This window comes from Crinia signifera, chromosome 2, assembly GCF_055691185.1.
Source record: "Crinia signifera chromosome 2, ASM5569118v1, whole genome shotgun sequence".
Classification (NCBI taxonomy): domain Eukaryota; kingdom Metazoa; phylum Chordata; class Amphibia; order Anura; family Myobatrachidae; genus Crinia; species Crinia signifera.
In genome coordinates this window covers 346,904,996-346,920,155 of record NC_139218.1, presented here as the reverse complement: position 1 = coordinate 346,920,155, position 15,160 = coordinate 346,904,996, and the positions used below count along the sequence as shown (strand labels likewise).

Here is a 15,160-nt window from a genome sequence, read left to right as displayed (position 1 = left end):
AACTACTACATGTATACTGCACATATACTACACACATATACTAGAACTTCACAAACAGGAATGTTGTCCAATTTAGGCTTACATAAACATTTTTGGGCAATTGTCTTATTCAACCAAAACCTTTCCCATGTAGATCAGGGACTATGGAAAGGCTAGAATACATGGCCTGCACAATTTCTAGAGAAACTTAGGGGCTGATTCAGGCCTGTTCATACAGGTCCGAATTCGGCCCCATCCCTGATGGTCAGGAACTGCGCATGCACATTAATGCACAATATGCAGATCCCGCAGCGAGCACCTTCGGCAAAAATTATCATTTGCCGGGGCGCTCGCTGCCTGATTGACAGGCAGGGGGGGGGTGTTCCGGGGTGGACACCCAACGTTTCATGGGCATGCCCACAAAAAGGGTAGGCATGCCAACAGAAACGTTGGAAGTGCCCCTGCGAATGCAGGCTTGCCACTGCCTGCTCGGATGGGCGTATGACATTACATGATGTCAGTGCCCGCCCCCAATTCGCAGAAGACCGGTCAACTGGAAAGTACTGTAAGTCCTGGCAATACTTTCAGCAGCAAACAGAGGAAGAAGCATGGCAAATGATTTTTCCTTCGGTCAGGGTGCATGCAAGTAAGAATATACATCCGCTTGCAGCGTAGATGAGGGGATTTGCGTGGTGGTCTGGGCCGGAATTCGAGGGGGCAGCGTTAACCTGCTCCATAGGCTCCAAATAGACACAGCTTAGCGAGCAGGTCTGAATCAGGCCCTTAAGCCTAAGCAAAGAGCAATCTAAATGTGTCCTGTTTCTGTGTTTGGTGAGAAATGCTACAACTTTGGTGTTTCTTTAGGAATTGCTGCAAAGATCCCAACATGACCAACTCCAGGAGGAGCAAAATGCTCTGTTCCTAGACTTCCCGCATGATTGCCATCACCTAAGTGTAACACCTTTCTTCTAAATGTACTGACTCTACACAGGTGACGGCAATCATAAATGAAGGGCATTCTGTTTCTCCTGGAAAGAGTCATGTTGGAGGTAGGTTTCGCTTCAACCGAAACATTGTTCTCAAGCATAACAAAGATGCTAAGGATATGTGACAGATGTATGCAAATCCTTTACATGCTGCTGCTCATGTCTGGCAGCTGTTAAGAGCAAATATGAACGTTTGCACTTAGCTTTTATTTAAGAAGGAAATGGAAAAGCTAATAGAGTGCGCTCGCTTCTCTTCTTGTGATAGTACATCGCTGAACAATGATTTTAACAGTTTAGTTATCCACATCAGAACAGGATCAATGGGCCCCCCAAACACCCATTCATTATGATTCTGCAAGCAACCACACACCCCTTAACACCCCTGTATATATTATAGCATGCAACGTATGCATCTAATTATTCCTTGAGTGCCTACTATTATGAATGTACCCAACAGAATTGCTTCCCACGCTAAGCATTATGATGGTGCCATATAAACTGATAAAATAACTTGTGGACATACGAGGAAAACATTTCCCAGTGATTCTCAAACCCAGCCCTAACAGTGTATGATTCCGGATCATTCCATGATGTACAGTATTGCCCAACATTTCCACAGTTACAGGAAACATTTGGAACCGAAGATACTAAGAAAGCAGTGTATCCTCTATTTCAATAAATAAACCAGTGAACTTAGGAATCATTACCGGGCTCTGTCCGCTTTCATTGACACAGTAAACATGAAACCGATAGGAGCCGCCTGGGCTCAGGTGGTCACACAGATGCTCCCTCGCTGTGCCGCTGTACACAATGTCCCACTTGCTCTCTGTAAAGATTAGATTGGTGTCCATTATCAACCACTGTTTTCCTGATATTTATGATGCTTTCCTAAAATGACTGAAGCGGTTTTTCAATTGGTCTAAAACAAAACATCAAAGCTTCCTGGAATCTGTTTAATACACTCAATCGTAAGCACAATGATCAGCACCGATAGACTAACTCACATAATATGTACTGTACGCATTAATTAACAGAGACAAGCGTGGAAGTGAATGGATCATATGCAATGAATAGCTTCAGATGAGCTGGCAGCACATTACAATGAAATGAGGTACTGAGATACTGTGGGTCAACTACAACAGACAGCACACAAAAGCATGGAAGCTATACAGACACTGTAAAGCATGGCACAAATTATTATACTATATAAAGTACAAGAAGGGTGGAAATGATTTTAATTAGGCTGTCCTATTAATTGCAAGCTTTACATATACATACACAGATAAAGCAGGGACTAGCGGCGGCATACTGAGAGCATTTGGAGACAAAAATTCTGAATAATCAGCCAAGGCCGTGGGGAGAAGGAACCCACTGATGTCATCAGCAGCCCTCTCTCCCAATGCCAGAGAAAATGCCGGTGGCATGCCGTCAAACAGCCTGCGAGCAGCAAGCGAAGGCTAGCCAGCATACCGGGCACATGCACGGCCATTCCATAATTGCTCAGGCTGCAGATTCGCAGCCCAGCGAACGGGAGTTCTATTGAAGATGTTCTAAAAGGTGCTAATTAAATGAGATGTGGAATCTGATTGGTTGCTATAAGCCAGTGGTAGCCAACCCTAGCCCTCGAGAGCTACCAACAGTTCACATTTTCCAGACAACCTAGCTGCTGCACAGCTGCACTCATTAATCACTGACACATTTTAAAAGATCCACAGATGGAGCTAATTAGCTCACTTGTGATTCTGTGAGGAGACCTGCAAAACATGCACTGTTGGTAGCTCTCGAGGACGAGGGTTGGCTACCCCAGCTATAAGCAATATACCATCTTCAATAGAACTCCCATCTTGGCAAATGTACCCCTGTCTGTCTATAATCTGGATACCATTTTTTAGGAGCCCTGTATGGAATAATATGGGGAGCAGCAGCATTCTAAAATTGGTAATCAGTGCAGCAATGAGACCTTGCAATTAATCAATATGTTTGGTAAATTGTGTGACTATGGGGGTCATTCAGACCTGTGTCTAGGTCACGTTTGACTTGCATTAGATTGACATGTACAAAAGTGACATCAGATGAAAAGTTTACAAGTATAAAAGGTCAACATGACAAAGAATGACACTTTTTCTTTTACATGTGTTCCCAAAACATCTGTTTAATTTACTATCCACACGGATTATGACTGAGAATAATAACCCGTGATGAGTGAAGTGGAACAAAGCGAGACAGCTCACCCTAAGCATGGCGAGTGACGCGAGCCTACAAGGGTATATGGTTCTACTGATGGTGGTCACTTCACTTACAAGATTTGATCCCCAAAAAATGAAAGTAGAAAAAACTTGTGTTTTTTTTGTTGCAACTAAGAGTTGCAGCGTGTGAAGCTGAACATGCAGTCGCTGATGACATAGGCAAAGTTTGACTGCGTACTCAGACGACGGGGGGGGGGGGGGGGGGGCGTTAATGTCCTGCGGCGCACAAATCGGTAACAATATATTGCGTATACACTAGATGATATTAAAATAGTAATGTTATATAGTTATCGTGCACATCGTACACTCGCCTTTAGTCTGACAACTAGAGGGGAGTCACAGAGGCGCTGCTTCGGGGATTAATACATTCAGGTGAAGTGTTTGCATTCATGGCTGATGCTAAGATGTTTACCATATTCAGAGCAGTGAACATAACATGGAAAAAGAAATGATGAAATTGTGATGAGATAAATACCATTGCGTCCTTCTGACACCTCCACAACGTATTTAGTAATTGTTGCTCCTCCGTTATCTTTTGGTGCATCTGAATAAAAAAAAATTCAAACATACATTTCATGTAACCTGCAAATACATCATCGTAGAATCGCGCACCCTATTCCTACCAGGGATGTAATGTTTCCAATTTCCCAACGTCCTTTCCTTAGCACAGCTGAACAATATATTTACTAGAAGCTTTATTTATCTACCCAACAGACCCAACCCCATCTCTTCATTTCTATTGCTGCCTCTACACCCACTGTCAGGCACTGGCATGCTCTACTTACAATGCCTGCACAAGGTAGAACATATCAAACTAACAATCAAAAAGAAAAAATAAGGGATCAAGTAGACTTTGCCCTGGGTGATTTTGAGCTGAAAGGCGCTCAAACTTGAGCAGCTCAAAGCCGCCCAGTGTGTACGGCTCAGTGATGAGCGCACCCGCATCATCGCCAGGAAAGCCGTTCATCTGCTTGTATTACCAGCAGGTGAGCGGCTTTGTGGACTGCTTTGCATAGCGCTGCACTATGCAAAGCCGTCCGCCCCCCTCCGTCGGCGCCGGGCAGTGGGAAAGTGGCTCAGTGTATATGCACTGAGCAGCTTTCCCTCCAGCGATGAACGTTATCATTGCTGTCCATACACGCTGGGCATAGTCGCCCAGTGTGTATGGACCTTTAGTTATGCACATAATATCACCAACCAAGGCCATTGTGGGTATATAAGGCTCTTGTCTCTACTGTCCCCAAAACTCCTTCCTTTATTGTAGGAGTCCCAAGCTAAATGTGCAGGGCGTATAGGGGCCTACCGTCAGGTTGTAGAATACCTGCAGGAGAAAGCAGCACTGAATATCCCTGGCTGTTATCATGTTATCCCTATGTACACAGCACTATTACCAGCACAGCAATGGAGGCTCTCTTATTACACAGACAGCATGGAACACTCACCCCAAACTATTCGGACACTTTGAGCGTGGACCTTTCCTTTGACAGTAGGCTTTGGCGGTGGACCTGGCTTATCTGGACAGGTCAAAAACTCCACCACCTCACTTGGACTGCTCTTTCCTTCTGAGTTGTATGCAATAACCTAAAATCACAGTAAAGGATGGGAAACACCATGTGTATCATAGCTGACATGTAAGATCTGCATAAGATGATGTCTGCCTACACATGTATCCACAATCCCCTCATCTCATAGCAGTGGGCTAACACTTCAGTGATGACATCTATTAGTGTATTTAAACTAAAAAGTATATAGAGTTATAGTTATATTCACAACTATAACTAATGAGATTATTTAACGAAGCAAGAACGGAAGTCCATAAAGTAGCCTAACAATGTTCTGATTATCATGCCAGTATATATGGGAGCATTTTAGACACATTTTCTTTGTTTCTTAGACTTTCACAGAGACATAAACTCTCCTGAGTTTGGAGGACAGGTATTGGGAAAGGTTAGGAGGGACGGACTTACCCTAAACTTATATTTTGTGCTGCGCCTCAGGTTCCTCACTGTGAATATGAGGTCATCACCATTATATTTTGGCTTAAAGCCGTAGCCCTGTGAACATAAAACACCATTATTATGGGTGGTGTAAATGCATATGGAAAACTAAAAGAACCCAAATTGTCAGCCAGCTGAATTTGCTATATAGATAAAACAGGACATAATGTGTATTCCTTCCCTTTCCAAAATAATTCTATTGTACTTAAACCAGCAGAATTAAGAGCTTCTCGGCCAGATGCACTAAGCTTCAAAAGTGATGAAATGGAGAGTGAAAAACAACCAACCAATCAGCTCCTGCCTGACATTTTCAAACACAGACTGTGACATGGCAGGTAGGAGCTGATTGGCTGGCTGTTTATCACTCTCCATTTCATCACTTTTGAAGCTTAGTGCATCTGGCCCTCTGTCACCAAATGTAGGCATTTATTATGGGAAACAGCAAAAGCATTACCATTACTAGACTACTGGCAGGGGTTCATGGATGCACTACCTCAGACCAAACATGTATTAAAAGTACAGACATTACTGACCGAAATTAACATGTAACATTTCAGCGCCATAATTTGATTTTCCAATTAGCTTTACAGCAATTTGTTGCAAGGAAGAAGGTAATTATTACTGAATGCAATTGCAATGTCATCCTACATCTGTCACATGTAAAACTTCTTTTGTTACCTCGGTGCTGAAATTATGAACCATGCAGAGAGCAAATAACTGTGTGATATAAGAGCCTGTTGGGCCTTCTCCATATAGGACGTAAAATAAATGCTGATATTCTAAATATCCTCAATCACTGATCGTGGGTAGTAGGCTCGCTTGGGGCGATCTACTTGGTTCTGATAAGCGCATGCTTACCACGGATTTGTCAGACGGGCCAAGCAAAATCCCAGAAAGCAGCCTCGTTATCAATGAAAAGCGTCAGCCGGACAAAAAACACAAAACACATTTCACTGAACCTCTGGGATGTAATCAACGCGGCCGGAGAGGGGGATAAATGGCAGGGATTGCCGAAAACAAGCGATCTTTGCCATTTAACCCCCATGCCGGCCGCTCACCTTATTCAATGCGCCGAGGAAATTCTCGCTGTCCTCTGATTCCCCCAAACAGTGAGGCTTGGGGCTAATGCAGGGCGACTGCTGCATTTAGCCATGAGCCTCGCTGTTTTAGCAGCCAAATACGCCGTTACCCCTCACTCCAAAAACCTAGCAAGGGGGAAGCAGTGTATGCAGGGGGGTCAGCGTGCTGTGAAAGAGATGTCACAGCTCGCAGAAAGCACTGAATACACCCCTGTGTGTTTTTCCAGCGAAACGGGTATTTTATCAGTCCGTCCAATCGGGTAGCCTGTTTAAATAAGTGACCAAAACGTCTTCTAGCAACAAAATATAATGTGATGGGTGGGGCCTGTTTTACATGTTCACAGAAATTAGCAGATGGTGTCAGTGACATGTTAGAGATCATGGAATGCCCTGAGCATGTTTAATGTTAGCATGTAACAGAAGACACAACCTACATTACCACACACATGACAAAGTTTGATAAAAATACCACATCATTTAATAATATTTTGTGTTCCATATATGTTCGTCTATGCTATAATGGCTGATGCCCTGCAATAGTAATCTACATGAACTCATCCAAATATAATGGCACTAGCCTATCATTTAAAGTCATATTGTATAAACTACTAAATAAAAATCTGTGACAAAAAGAAATGAACAATGTCAATGTCCCCGGCCGCTTACAGGAAAGCTATGCCTGCAAAACAATTCATTTTACACATCTGTACCCTAGGGTAGCGCTTGTGGCAATACAGCATGGTATCTGGTCGACATTCATATGGGCGACATGGTCAAATGGGCAACGAGGAAATATACGTTGTCTTTTTTGGACTGTGATTGGAAACGGTAAAGTGTGCCGAGCACAGTGGTAGCGGCACCTTGCCCGTAGCATGGTAAGCAAAACGGGCCAAGGGTGCAAAGGCAGTACACTCATTTGGAATCCACGTGCTGAAATCCACATATTGACACCCAAAAACCATAAAAAAAACTAAAGCCAATCTTTTAAATTTCCATGTCAACCTTTTTCATGTGTTGATCTTTTGTCTATGTCGTCCTTGTGCAAGTCGATCATTTGGTGTCTACCCTTTATACAATAACCATCCAACATACAGGTGAGCTACAAAAACATGGTCACTCTCATAATCAAACTTTTGAGTACATGTGATCCAACTGGATGTTCATTGAACCACTAGGCCAGTGCTTTCCAAACTGGGTGCCGTGGGCCACTATCATGGGTGCCAATGGTTGATGGTCCACGACATTGGTTCCAACACTGGTCCTCAAGGACCCCCAACAGTGGACATTTCCAGGTCACCAGGCAGGTGAACAGGTGCACTCATTATTCAGACACAGGTGGAGCTAATTATTTCACTTGTGATTCTGTGAGGAGACCTGGAAACTGCGCACTGTTGGGGGAACTTGAGGACCAGAGCTGGGAACCGATGGTACATGACCAAATCTAATTTATGTTCACTGTGATTTGTAGCCACCAGCAGTGGTTTTGCTTATCATAAAATATATGGACAAACAAAAATGCAACCCTACCACCCCACCCAACAGGCAAAGCACAATTTACCTGTTTTTATAATACTGTAATTTCTCAATAAGAAACTTCTGGCCTAAGGGTGCATGTTTCGAGAAAGTTTGGGAACCACTGCAGTGCACAAAAAGAAGTAACATCCTCTGCCTTATAACTACACATATATGAAATTGCCAAACATTTTAGTGCACAAAAATTATCATCAATTTAACAAATGTAAATAAATAAATAAAACATTATGTATGGCATATTCTGCCGGTCAATACTCTCCATTTGCAGGCTTGAAAGATTTCCTGTACCCGGCCAGGAAACTTTGTATTCTGTGTTTTTTATGTTTTTACTGTGTAAAGCAACACAAAACGAGTACCAATGACACAATAGAGAAGGCATGTCCAAACTATGGCCCTCCAGCTGTTGTGAAACTACACATCCCAGCATACCTTGCCAGAGTTTTAGCATTCTCTAATAGCAACACTGTGGCAAGGCATGATGGGACTTGTAGTTTCACAACAGCTGGAGGGCCATAGTTTGGCCATGCCTGCAATAGAGTATGCAATAAGGATGTCACATAAAAAAGTACAGTAAGCGTACACATAGTTTCCTCCTCATTCCTCCCAGAACTCTTGTAACTCAGGGTTTTATTTACTAAGATGGGAGTTCTATTGAAGATGGGATGTTGCTATGGGCAACCAATCAGATTCTATTTATTATCTTCCAGAAGGTGCTAAATAAATAAGAAGTATAACCTGATTGGTTGCTATGGGCAACATCCCATCTTTAATAGAACTCCCATCTTTGTAAATAAACCCCTCAAAGTTAAGGGGTATTCAATGTGCCGCCGCTATTTCCGCCGTGGGAAATAGAGGCGGCTCCTTATTCAATGCTGTAGTTAACGACAGCATAGATGCGGGATCACAGCAGAACGGGCCCGACTTCAGAAGCTGTGGGGCACGTACTGCTGATAACGGCCGTGGATTGTCATGATCCAGGCCGCAGATCGACAATCCACGGCGGTGTTCACGGCCACGCCCCCTTTGCGCCCATTGGCAGGCAGGACATTGAATCTGACCGCAAACAGGCCATTGAATCTGACCGCAAACGGACCAGGATCACGGCTGCCGGCGGGGATCGACAGCCGTGATCCCAGATTGCATACCCCCTTAGAAGTTCCCAAGTCTTCAAGAGCTGCATGTTTGCGATTTCCCCACAGATTTTCAACAAAATTCAAGTCTGGGGACTGTTAAGGTCATTGCATGCCCTATTAGTACACCACAGTTGAATTAGTAGTAAGTTTTGGATCGTTGTCTTGCTGAAAATGTACAGGTTGGATTTGAAAAATTACAGGTAGGAGCTGATTGGCTGATTGATATTACATTTCTTTTATGACTCTGCTCCATTAGCTTCTAGGAATTTCTGATATTTAATTCAATAAACTCTTGGATAAAATTTTATGTGCCGCTGGCAAACTAGGCAATGTGCAATGGTATTGACAAGATGATGAAAGGTAAAGTAATCGATTACCGAGTATGTAAAATCAGTCTGTTTACAGCACATACCGAGGTTTCGTCTTCCATTTCCAAAATATAAGAAATTCCTTCATCGGACGGTGTACCTGAGGGTTTAGTCCACTGCACCGATAACCAACTAATCCCCGCTTTAACAAGTGTTGGACTTGCTGGAACAGTCGGAGCGCTGCCTGAGGTGTAAAACAGGACTTCTTCACTAAAACCACTGACAGAACACAACACAGAAAAGATCAGATGTGCTTGTTGGTTTCCAAACAATACTTTATAACGAAATGCAGGAGAAGCTAAATTGATTCCACAAATGAAAACCTCTTACCTCATACCCATGTCATTTTTTGCAGCAAGTCTGAATGTGTACCCCATCGCTGGCGACAGCTTAGTTACCCTAAACTGTTTCTGAAGCCCATAGTAACACTGGCAAAACTCTTCACATCCTTTTCCCTGAAGAAAACGTAAAAAAGGTGTTGTAAAAACAGAAAATTTGACGTAAACATACGAAGTAAATCCTTGTTGAAGAGACAGACATCTCCACAATACACATTAGACTATATAGTAGATAGGGGCAGCTGTATCAAATCTTGGAGAGAAAGTACTAACCAATCAGCATCTAACGGTCATATTACAGGCTGGATTTGAAAAATGAGTTAGAAGCCGATTCGTTGGTACTTTATCACTGTCCAATATCTCTTTGTGGGTGAGATGCACTAATCTTCAAAAGTGATAAAATGGAGAGTGATAAACAACCAACCAATCAGCTCCTGCCTGACATTTTTCAAACACAGTCTGTGACATGGCAGGTAGGAGTTGATTGGACGGTTGTTTATCACTCTCCATTTTATGACTTTTGAAGCTTAGTGCATCTGGCCCTATCTCTCTCTGAGGATTGATAGATTTGAAAAGTAACTTGGGTGTCTTGAAAGAATGGTATTCAAACAGGAGACAGGCGAAGACTATAGTAGTATTGGCTCCACAGGCGAAGACTCAAAGATAGCATAAAGTATACAGAGGAAATATCAAGAACAATTACTTTAGTAATGCTGTGTACACACAGTGAGATTTGACATTAGATTTTGACTATATAGTCAAAATCACATGCAGAGCGTATACAGATTGCATCCAGATCACACAGGTTTTTTACTTTGCGATCCCGATGCGCGCTCCCGTGACACAAATCGAAACCCAGATAGACAGGGCAGCAATGACTATATAGTGCAAATGTAATGCAGTGTATGTACATAGTACAGCATTAGCAAAGATTGCATAGCACTCGAATAGAAAGGGAATCTCACTGTGTGTGCACACCATAATGGTAATAGATAAATGCAACAGCTATCCATCCAAGGTGGTAGGCATAATACCATAAAAAACATACTGTAGGAAAAAAAACCTAAGACCAGACAGGGCCTGAGTTTGCCAGTTAACTTCTATGGCTCTGCAGTGATATGTGAACAATTTGTTTTCTTGCATAATGAAACATATGCTGGCCACACATCAGACCAACTTTCCTCCAACCTTCCAACTAGTTGGTTGGATGGAATAAAAACCTGGTACTGGATGGGAGCAAATGTAATTTGTAATCAAGTCATTTGTTTCTCAAATTGGAAAATGGACAACAACTGTCACTCAATGTACTGTTTTGATTTAAATAATTTCATTTAAAAAATTTCACTAAATGTTATTGATTTAAATAATTTCACTAAATGTTTTTGTCCAATCTTTTTCAAGTTTGTGAGCAAATTGCTTATTGGCATTTAACCCCCATAAAGTACCAGATTTTGAGTCCAACCAACCAACTAGTTGGATGGTTAGAGGAAAGTTGGTCTGATGTGTGGCCCAGCAACAGGCTTTCATATTAATAATAATTAATGAATGTGACTACAACTAGCTTCAATGAATTTTACACAAGTTTTCTATCCCTGATATCTTCCTGTATTCCTCCCATCTCTGCCTGTCCCCTCCTTACATTTGCCTCCCATTCCCTCCTGTTCTTTCCCATTCCTCCCATATTTCCCTGTATTTTTTTATGGGACAGTCACCAGGCGCGATTATGTAAGAGCTCCTGTTAAGGCCCAGTGAGAGAATTGGTGAGTGGAGGATGATTGGTGGATGATGTCACCCAGAGGTATATGTGCACGACTCACTGGAACAGCAGTGAAGCGTGCTGCAAATTCTATAGAACATTAGATGTTTTTTCTTTTTTATTATGGGGTAGGTGTGGGTACAGGAGTCCAAAAACATACTGTTGGACATGGGCCCACCACTTGCTGGTTCCGCCACATTGTTGATGCATCAGTCACTACTTGCTATGTCACTCTGGAAGTCTTTGCATGTTTTATCAGGACAAATAACATTCAAGTCTTTCAGTTACGGTCTCCACCAGATGCACAGTCTCCAACAGAATCCGCTAAATCTCATTATAATGGGCTTTAGGACTAGCCCCAATACATAAAAAACAAAAAACTTAGTTTAACTTGAGTTCCCAAAGGTAAATGGAATACACCAAATCAATACGTGTTAATATGTCTTAGAAGTTGTACATTTATCCCTTGCAAAAACATAAGAAAACGTGGGGAGTAAAATGTAAGTCTCCGCAATGTCCACTTTTTTATGCACCGAAAAACTACAAATATATAGCACACAGAGCTTAAATTGGGATTCCTGGTATTGCATTGACGGACAGCAGTATAAAAACTGCGGGCTACCTAAATTATACCCAATGCAAAATGATATCTATTTTTTTTTAACTCTGTATCTACACAAGTATATATTATGTATATGGGTAACAAGGTCACTGGTATTCTTTTTGCCTTAATTTTGTTCTCAAGAATTGACCATTTCTACATCACTCATTAGTACGAATCATTTGCAATGTGCCTGATCACTTTTTACCAATCTTTAGTAAGAGAGCAACAGATTATTTTTCTAACTAACTACTTGATCCAGATTCCTCTGACTACCAAGCAATCTTATGTAAGTTTATCATGTAGTATCAACACTGCGTCTGACTTACTTCATCCCACTCCAGGAGATAGCTGTGTATCTTTGAACCATTATCACAGGATGCCTGCAAATACAATAAATAGAACACATAACTAAACAATTCATATTAAATTGTACTAAGAGAAAATACTTACATAAATTAAAATTGCCTTAGCCTTAAAAACGGTAGCAAAAGATACTAAACTAAGTCAGGGTTGCCGACCCTCCCGGAATTTCCGTGAGTCTCCCGAAAATCGGGTCCCCCCTCCCGGCCCCCGGAAGGGTGGGCAACCCTCACGGATTCACAGTGGTGCAAGTAGAATTTTTTTCTTGGTGGTACTAATAGCCTCCACCAAAAATGGGCGTGGTCATGTGTCATGAGGGGGCGTGGTCACACAAAGCTAGAGGAGTGACTAAATGACAATAGTGGCTTGGCATCAGGAGACAAGGAATGAGAAACAGGGAATGTCAGGGGGTGGGTTGGCTCTTGCTTTGGGGAGTGACGGGCAGCTTGTGCTTACAATTGTGGAGCCTGCTCTTCATGCTGTTGTAGCTGCTGATGCCTGTTGGTGTGACAGGCTAAATCAACAGTAGCTGATAGCTGCATACAGCACCAATCATAATGCTTGGTGGGCGGGCTACGGATGCATTATATTTAAACTTAAAATAAAAATAGAATTGACAGTGGATCAGGGGTAAGTGGTACTGCGTACCTGCAACATATTTCTTACAGGTACTCCGTACCACCCCGTACCACCTTACTTGCAACACTGCGGATTCAGGGGGCACCCCCGCTGTCCCCCGGATCGCGGCATTAAAATGCCGCAATCCTCGGGTCTCAGAGGAGGGGGCGGAGCTAAAATGACACACTCGCGTCATTTTAGCCCCGCCCCCTCCACGGAGATCCGTAAATTTACTGGTTTAGCATCATGGGGCGGGGCTTAGTGATGTCACGCTTAAGCCCCGCCCCTAAACGGCTGCGGAAACTCTCCTCTCCGGGCTTCTCCCGGAGAGGAGAATAACAAAGTCGGCAACCCTGAACTAAGTATATATACACAGTAACAATAGTATTTCTCTTTGCTGGAAACAATTTCTGGAATATTTTTGTAACATTATCATGTGTATAAAGATGGTGTATGAAATAGACATTTCTTATCAAAAATTCTATTTTCTATGTTTTTTTTTTTTAGCTTTTTTGGTGTTACCTATAAAAATAAGGGCTCCGATTCCTGGAAACTAAGGACCATACATAAGAGCATCCGAGTTCGCTGGACATGCGGGGTGCCTGACATTTTTAAAAGCAGCAATCATTTACAAGGGATGGTTTTGCCTTGTAAATAATTGCCATTTAAAAAATTGGCATCCCGCATGTGTAGCAAGTTCGGACACTATTCGGACACTATTACATATGCCCACAAATATTGATAAAGTTTTTGTTTAAAAAAAAAAAAAAAACCCTGGAAGAAAAATAAGAAACGTAACCACCCCAAATACTTTTGTGCAAGGTTTATTGTTGCAATACTGAAAATTGGATCCTAATTAAATGCATTCTGTGATTTCTTCACTGTTGGAGTTAGGATTTGACAAAATTGTTAAATAAAAAACTTATTGCCACACGCATTCTGCGTAAGAGCACCCGGTACCTGCCTTCTCCTGCCATGATACAGTCTGTGTTTGAAAAATGTCAGGCAGGAGCGGTTTGGTTGGTTGTTTATCACTCTCCATTTTATCACTTTTGAAGCTTAGTACATCTGGCCCATAATCTTAAATCATAGCGCTGGGGCATCGAGTACTGGATCATTTTTATAATTGTTAAAAAATGACAGTTAATAGCTTGTTGGTTGATAGTTGGTCTCGCTTCAAGGATTCATACACCTTCAGCTGCTAACTGTCCAGAATCATATAAAGAAGTTGAGCAATGTAATGGGGCAGATTCAGGGCATTTTCTAAGCGATCCCACTAGATCCCTTAGAAAATGCACCTACCTCGCTCTGTGTGTGGAGGCCATAGTGATAGCGATTTGCATTGCTATCGACCAGCGATTAATATCCTGCATGTTGGATAAATCTAGTAAGGGCAAGTGTTCTCACTGGAGAACACTGGCTCTGACTGATGGCTCAGCACACAGCGCTGACACATCCTTGTGTGCTGAGCGATCTGAGAGATCTACACTGCTCAGTTCGCACAGCAGTGTGGCCCCGTGTGTAAGCCCCTTAAGGCCTCTAGGTGGGACACAAAATCTGAGCCAGGGCCTTAACTAATTACAACTTCTCCAACCATAAAATGCAAAATAGAGATCACAGTTAATAATCATGTAACAGAGCCCTCCCATTCATCCATTACAGAATGCAGCTCAGATTAGTCAGTCACCGGGCAGCCTAAAAGAAATATATGCAGTAGTATACATTTTATATATTCAGGTGCATGAATATGTTGGACTAGCGTAGCCCTTTAAACACCAATATCCATTTGTTTAAACACAGGATGAACGATCTTGAATGTAATAACAGAACCTGCTTGAATCTCATCCACACAGCCTTACTGCAAAGGCGTCCCTCGGAGTATAACAAGCACAGCGTGCTATTGTTAACACAGATAACAACCACTGTTATAATTTACAGACAAGAACACAGCACTTCCAGCTAATTGCATAAAAACAAAAACAATGCAAGCAGATTGTTTGAACATGTTGCCTGGTATCCGATACAAAGTAGGTGTGAAAAGAAAGGACTGAATTATCTGCTTCTAGGCAGGGGCACCATGACCGGCATCACAGAGAGCTGGGATAGAGAGTCATTATTTACTATCATATGTACATGCTCAGAGGAAATGATAGGGAAGCGTAT

General features: G+C 42.3%; 1 protein-coding gene across 5 annotated transcripts in view; it reads right to left on the bottom strand.

Moving 5' to 3' along the window:
• Positions 1-15,160, bottom strand: part of FNDC3A (fibronectin type III domain containing 3A) — a 183,689-nt gene that overhangs the window by 15,237 nt on the left and 153,292 nt on the right. For all 5 annotated transcript variants that reach the window (XM_083169659.1, XM_083169660.1, XM_083169664.1 and 2 more), the window contains 7 exons: positions 12,346-12,399; positions 9,652-9,776; positions 9,366-9,540; positions 5,179-5,265; positions 4,654-4,792; positions 3,687-3,755; positions 1,673-1,791 (listed from right to left, as the gene is read on the bottom strand). In XM_083169659.1, the coding sequence (XP_083025785.1) occupies positions 1,673-1,791; positions 3,687-3,755; positions 4,654-4,792; positions 5,179-5,265; positions 9,366-9,540; positions 9,652-9,776; positions 12,346-12,399 (768 nt within the window). The remainder of the gene's footprint in view (positions 1-1,672; positions 1,792-3,686; positions 3,756-4,653; positions 4,793-5,178; positions 5,266-9,365; positions 9,541-9,651; positions 9,777-12,345; positions 12,400-15,160) is intronic.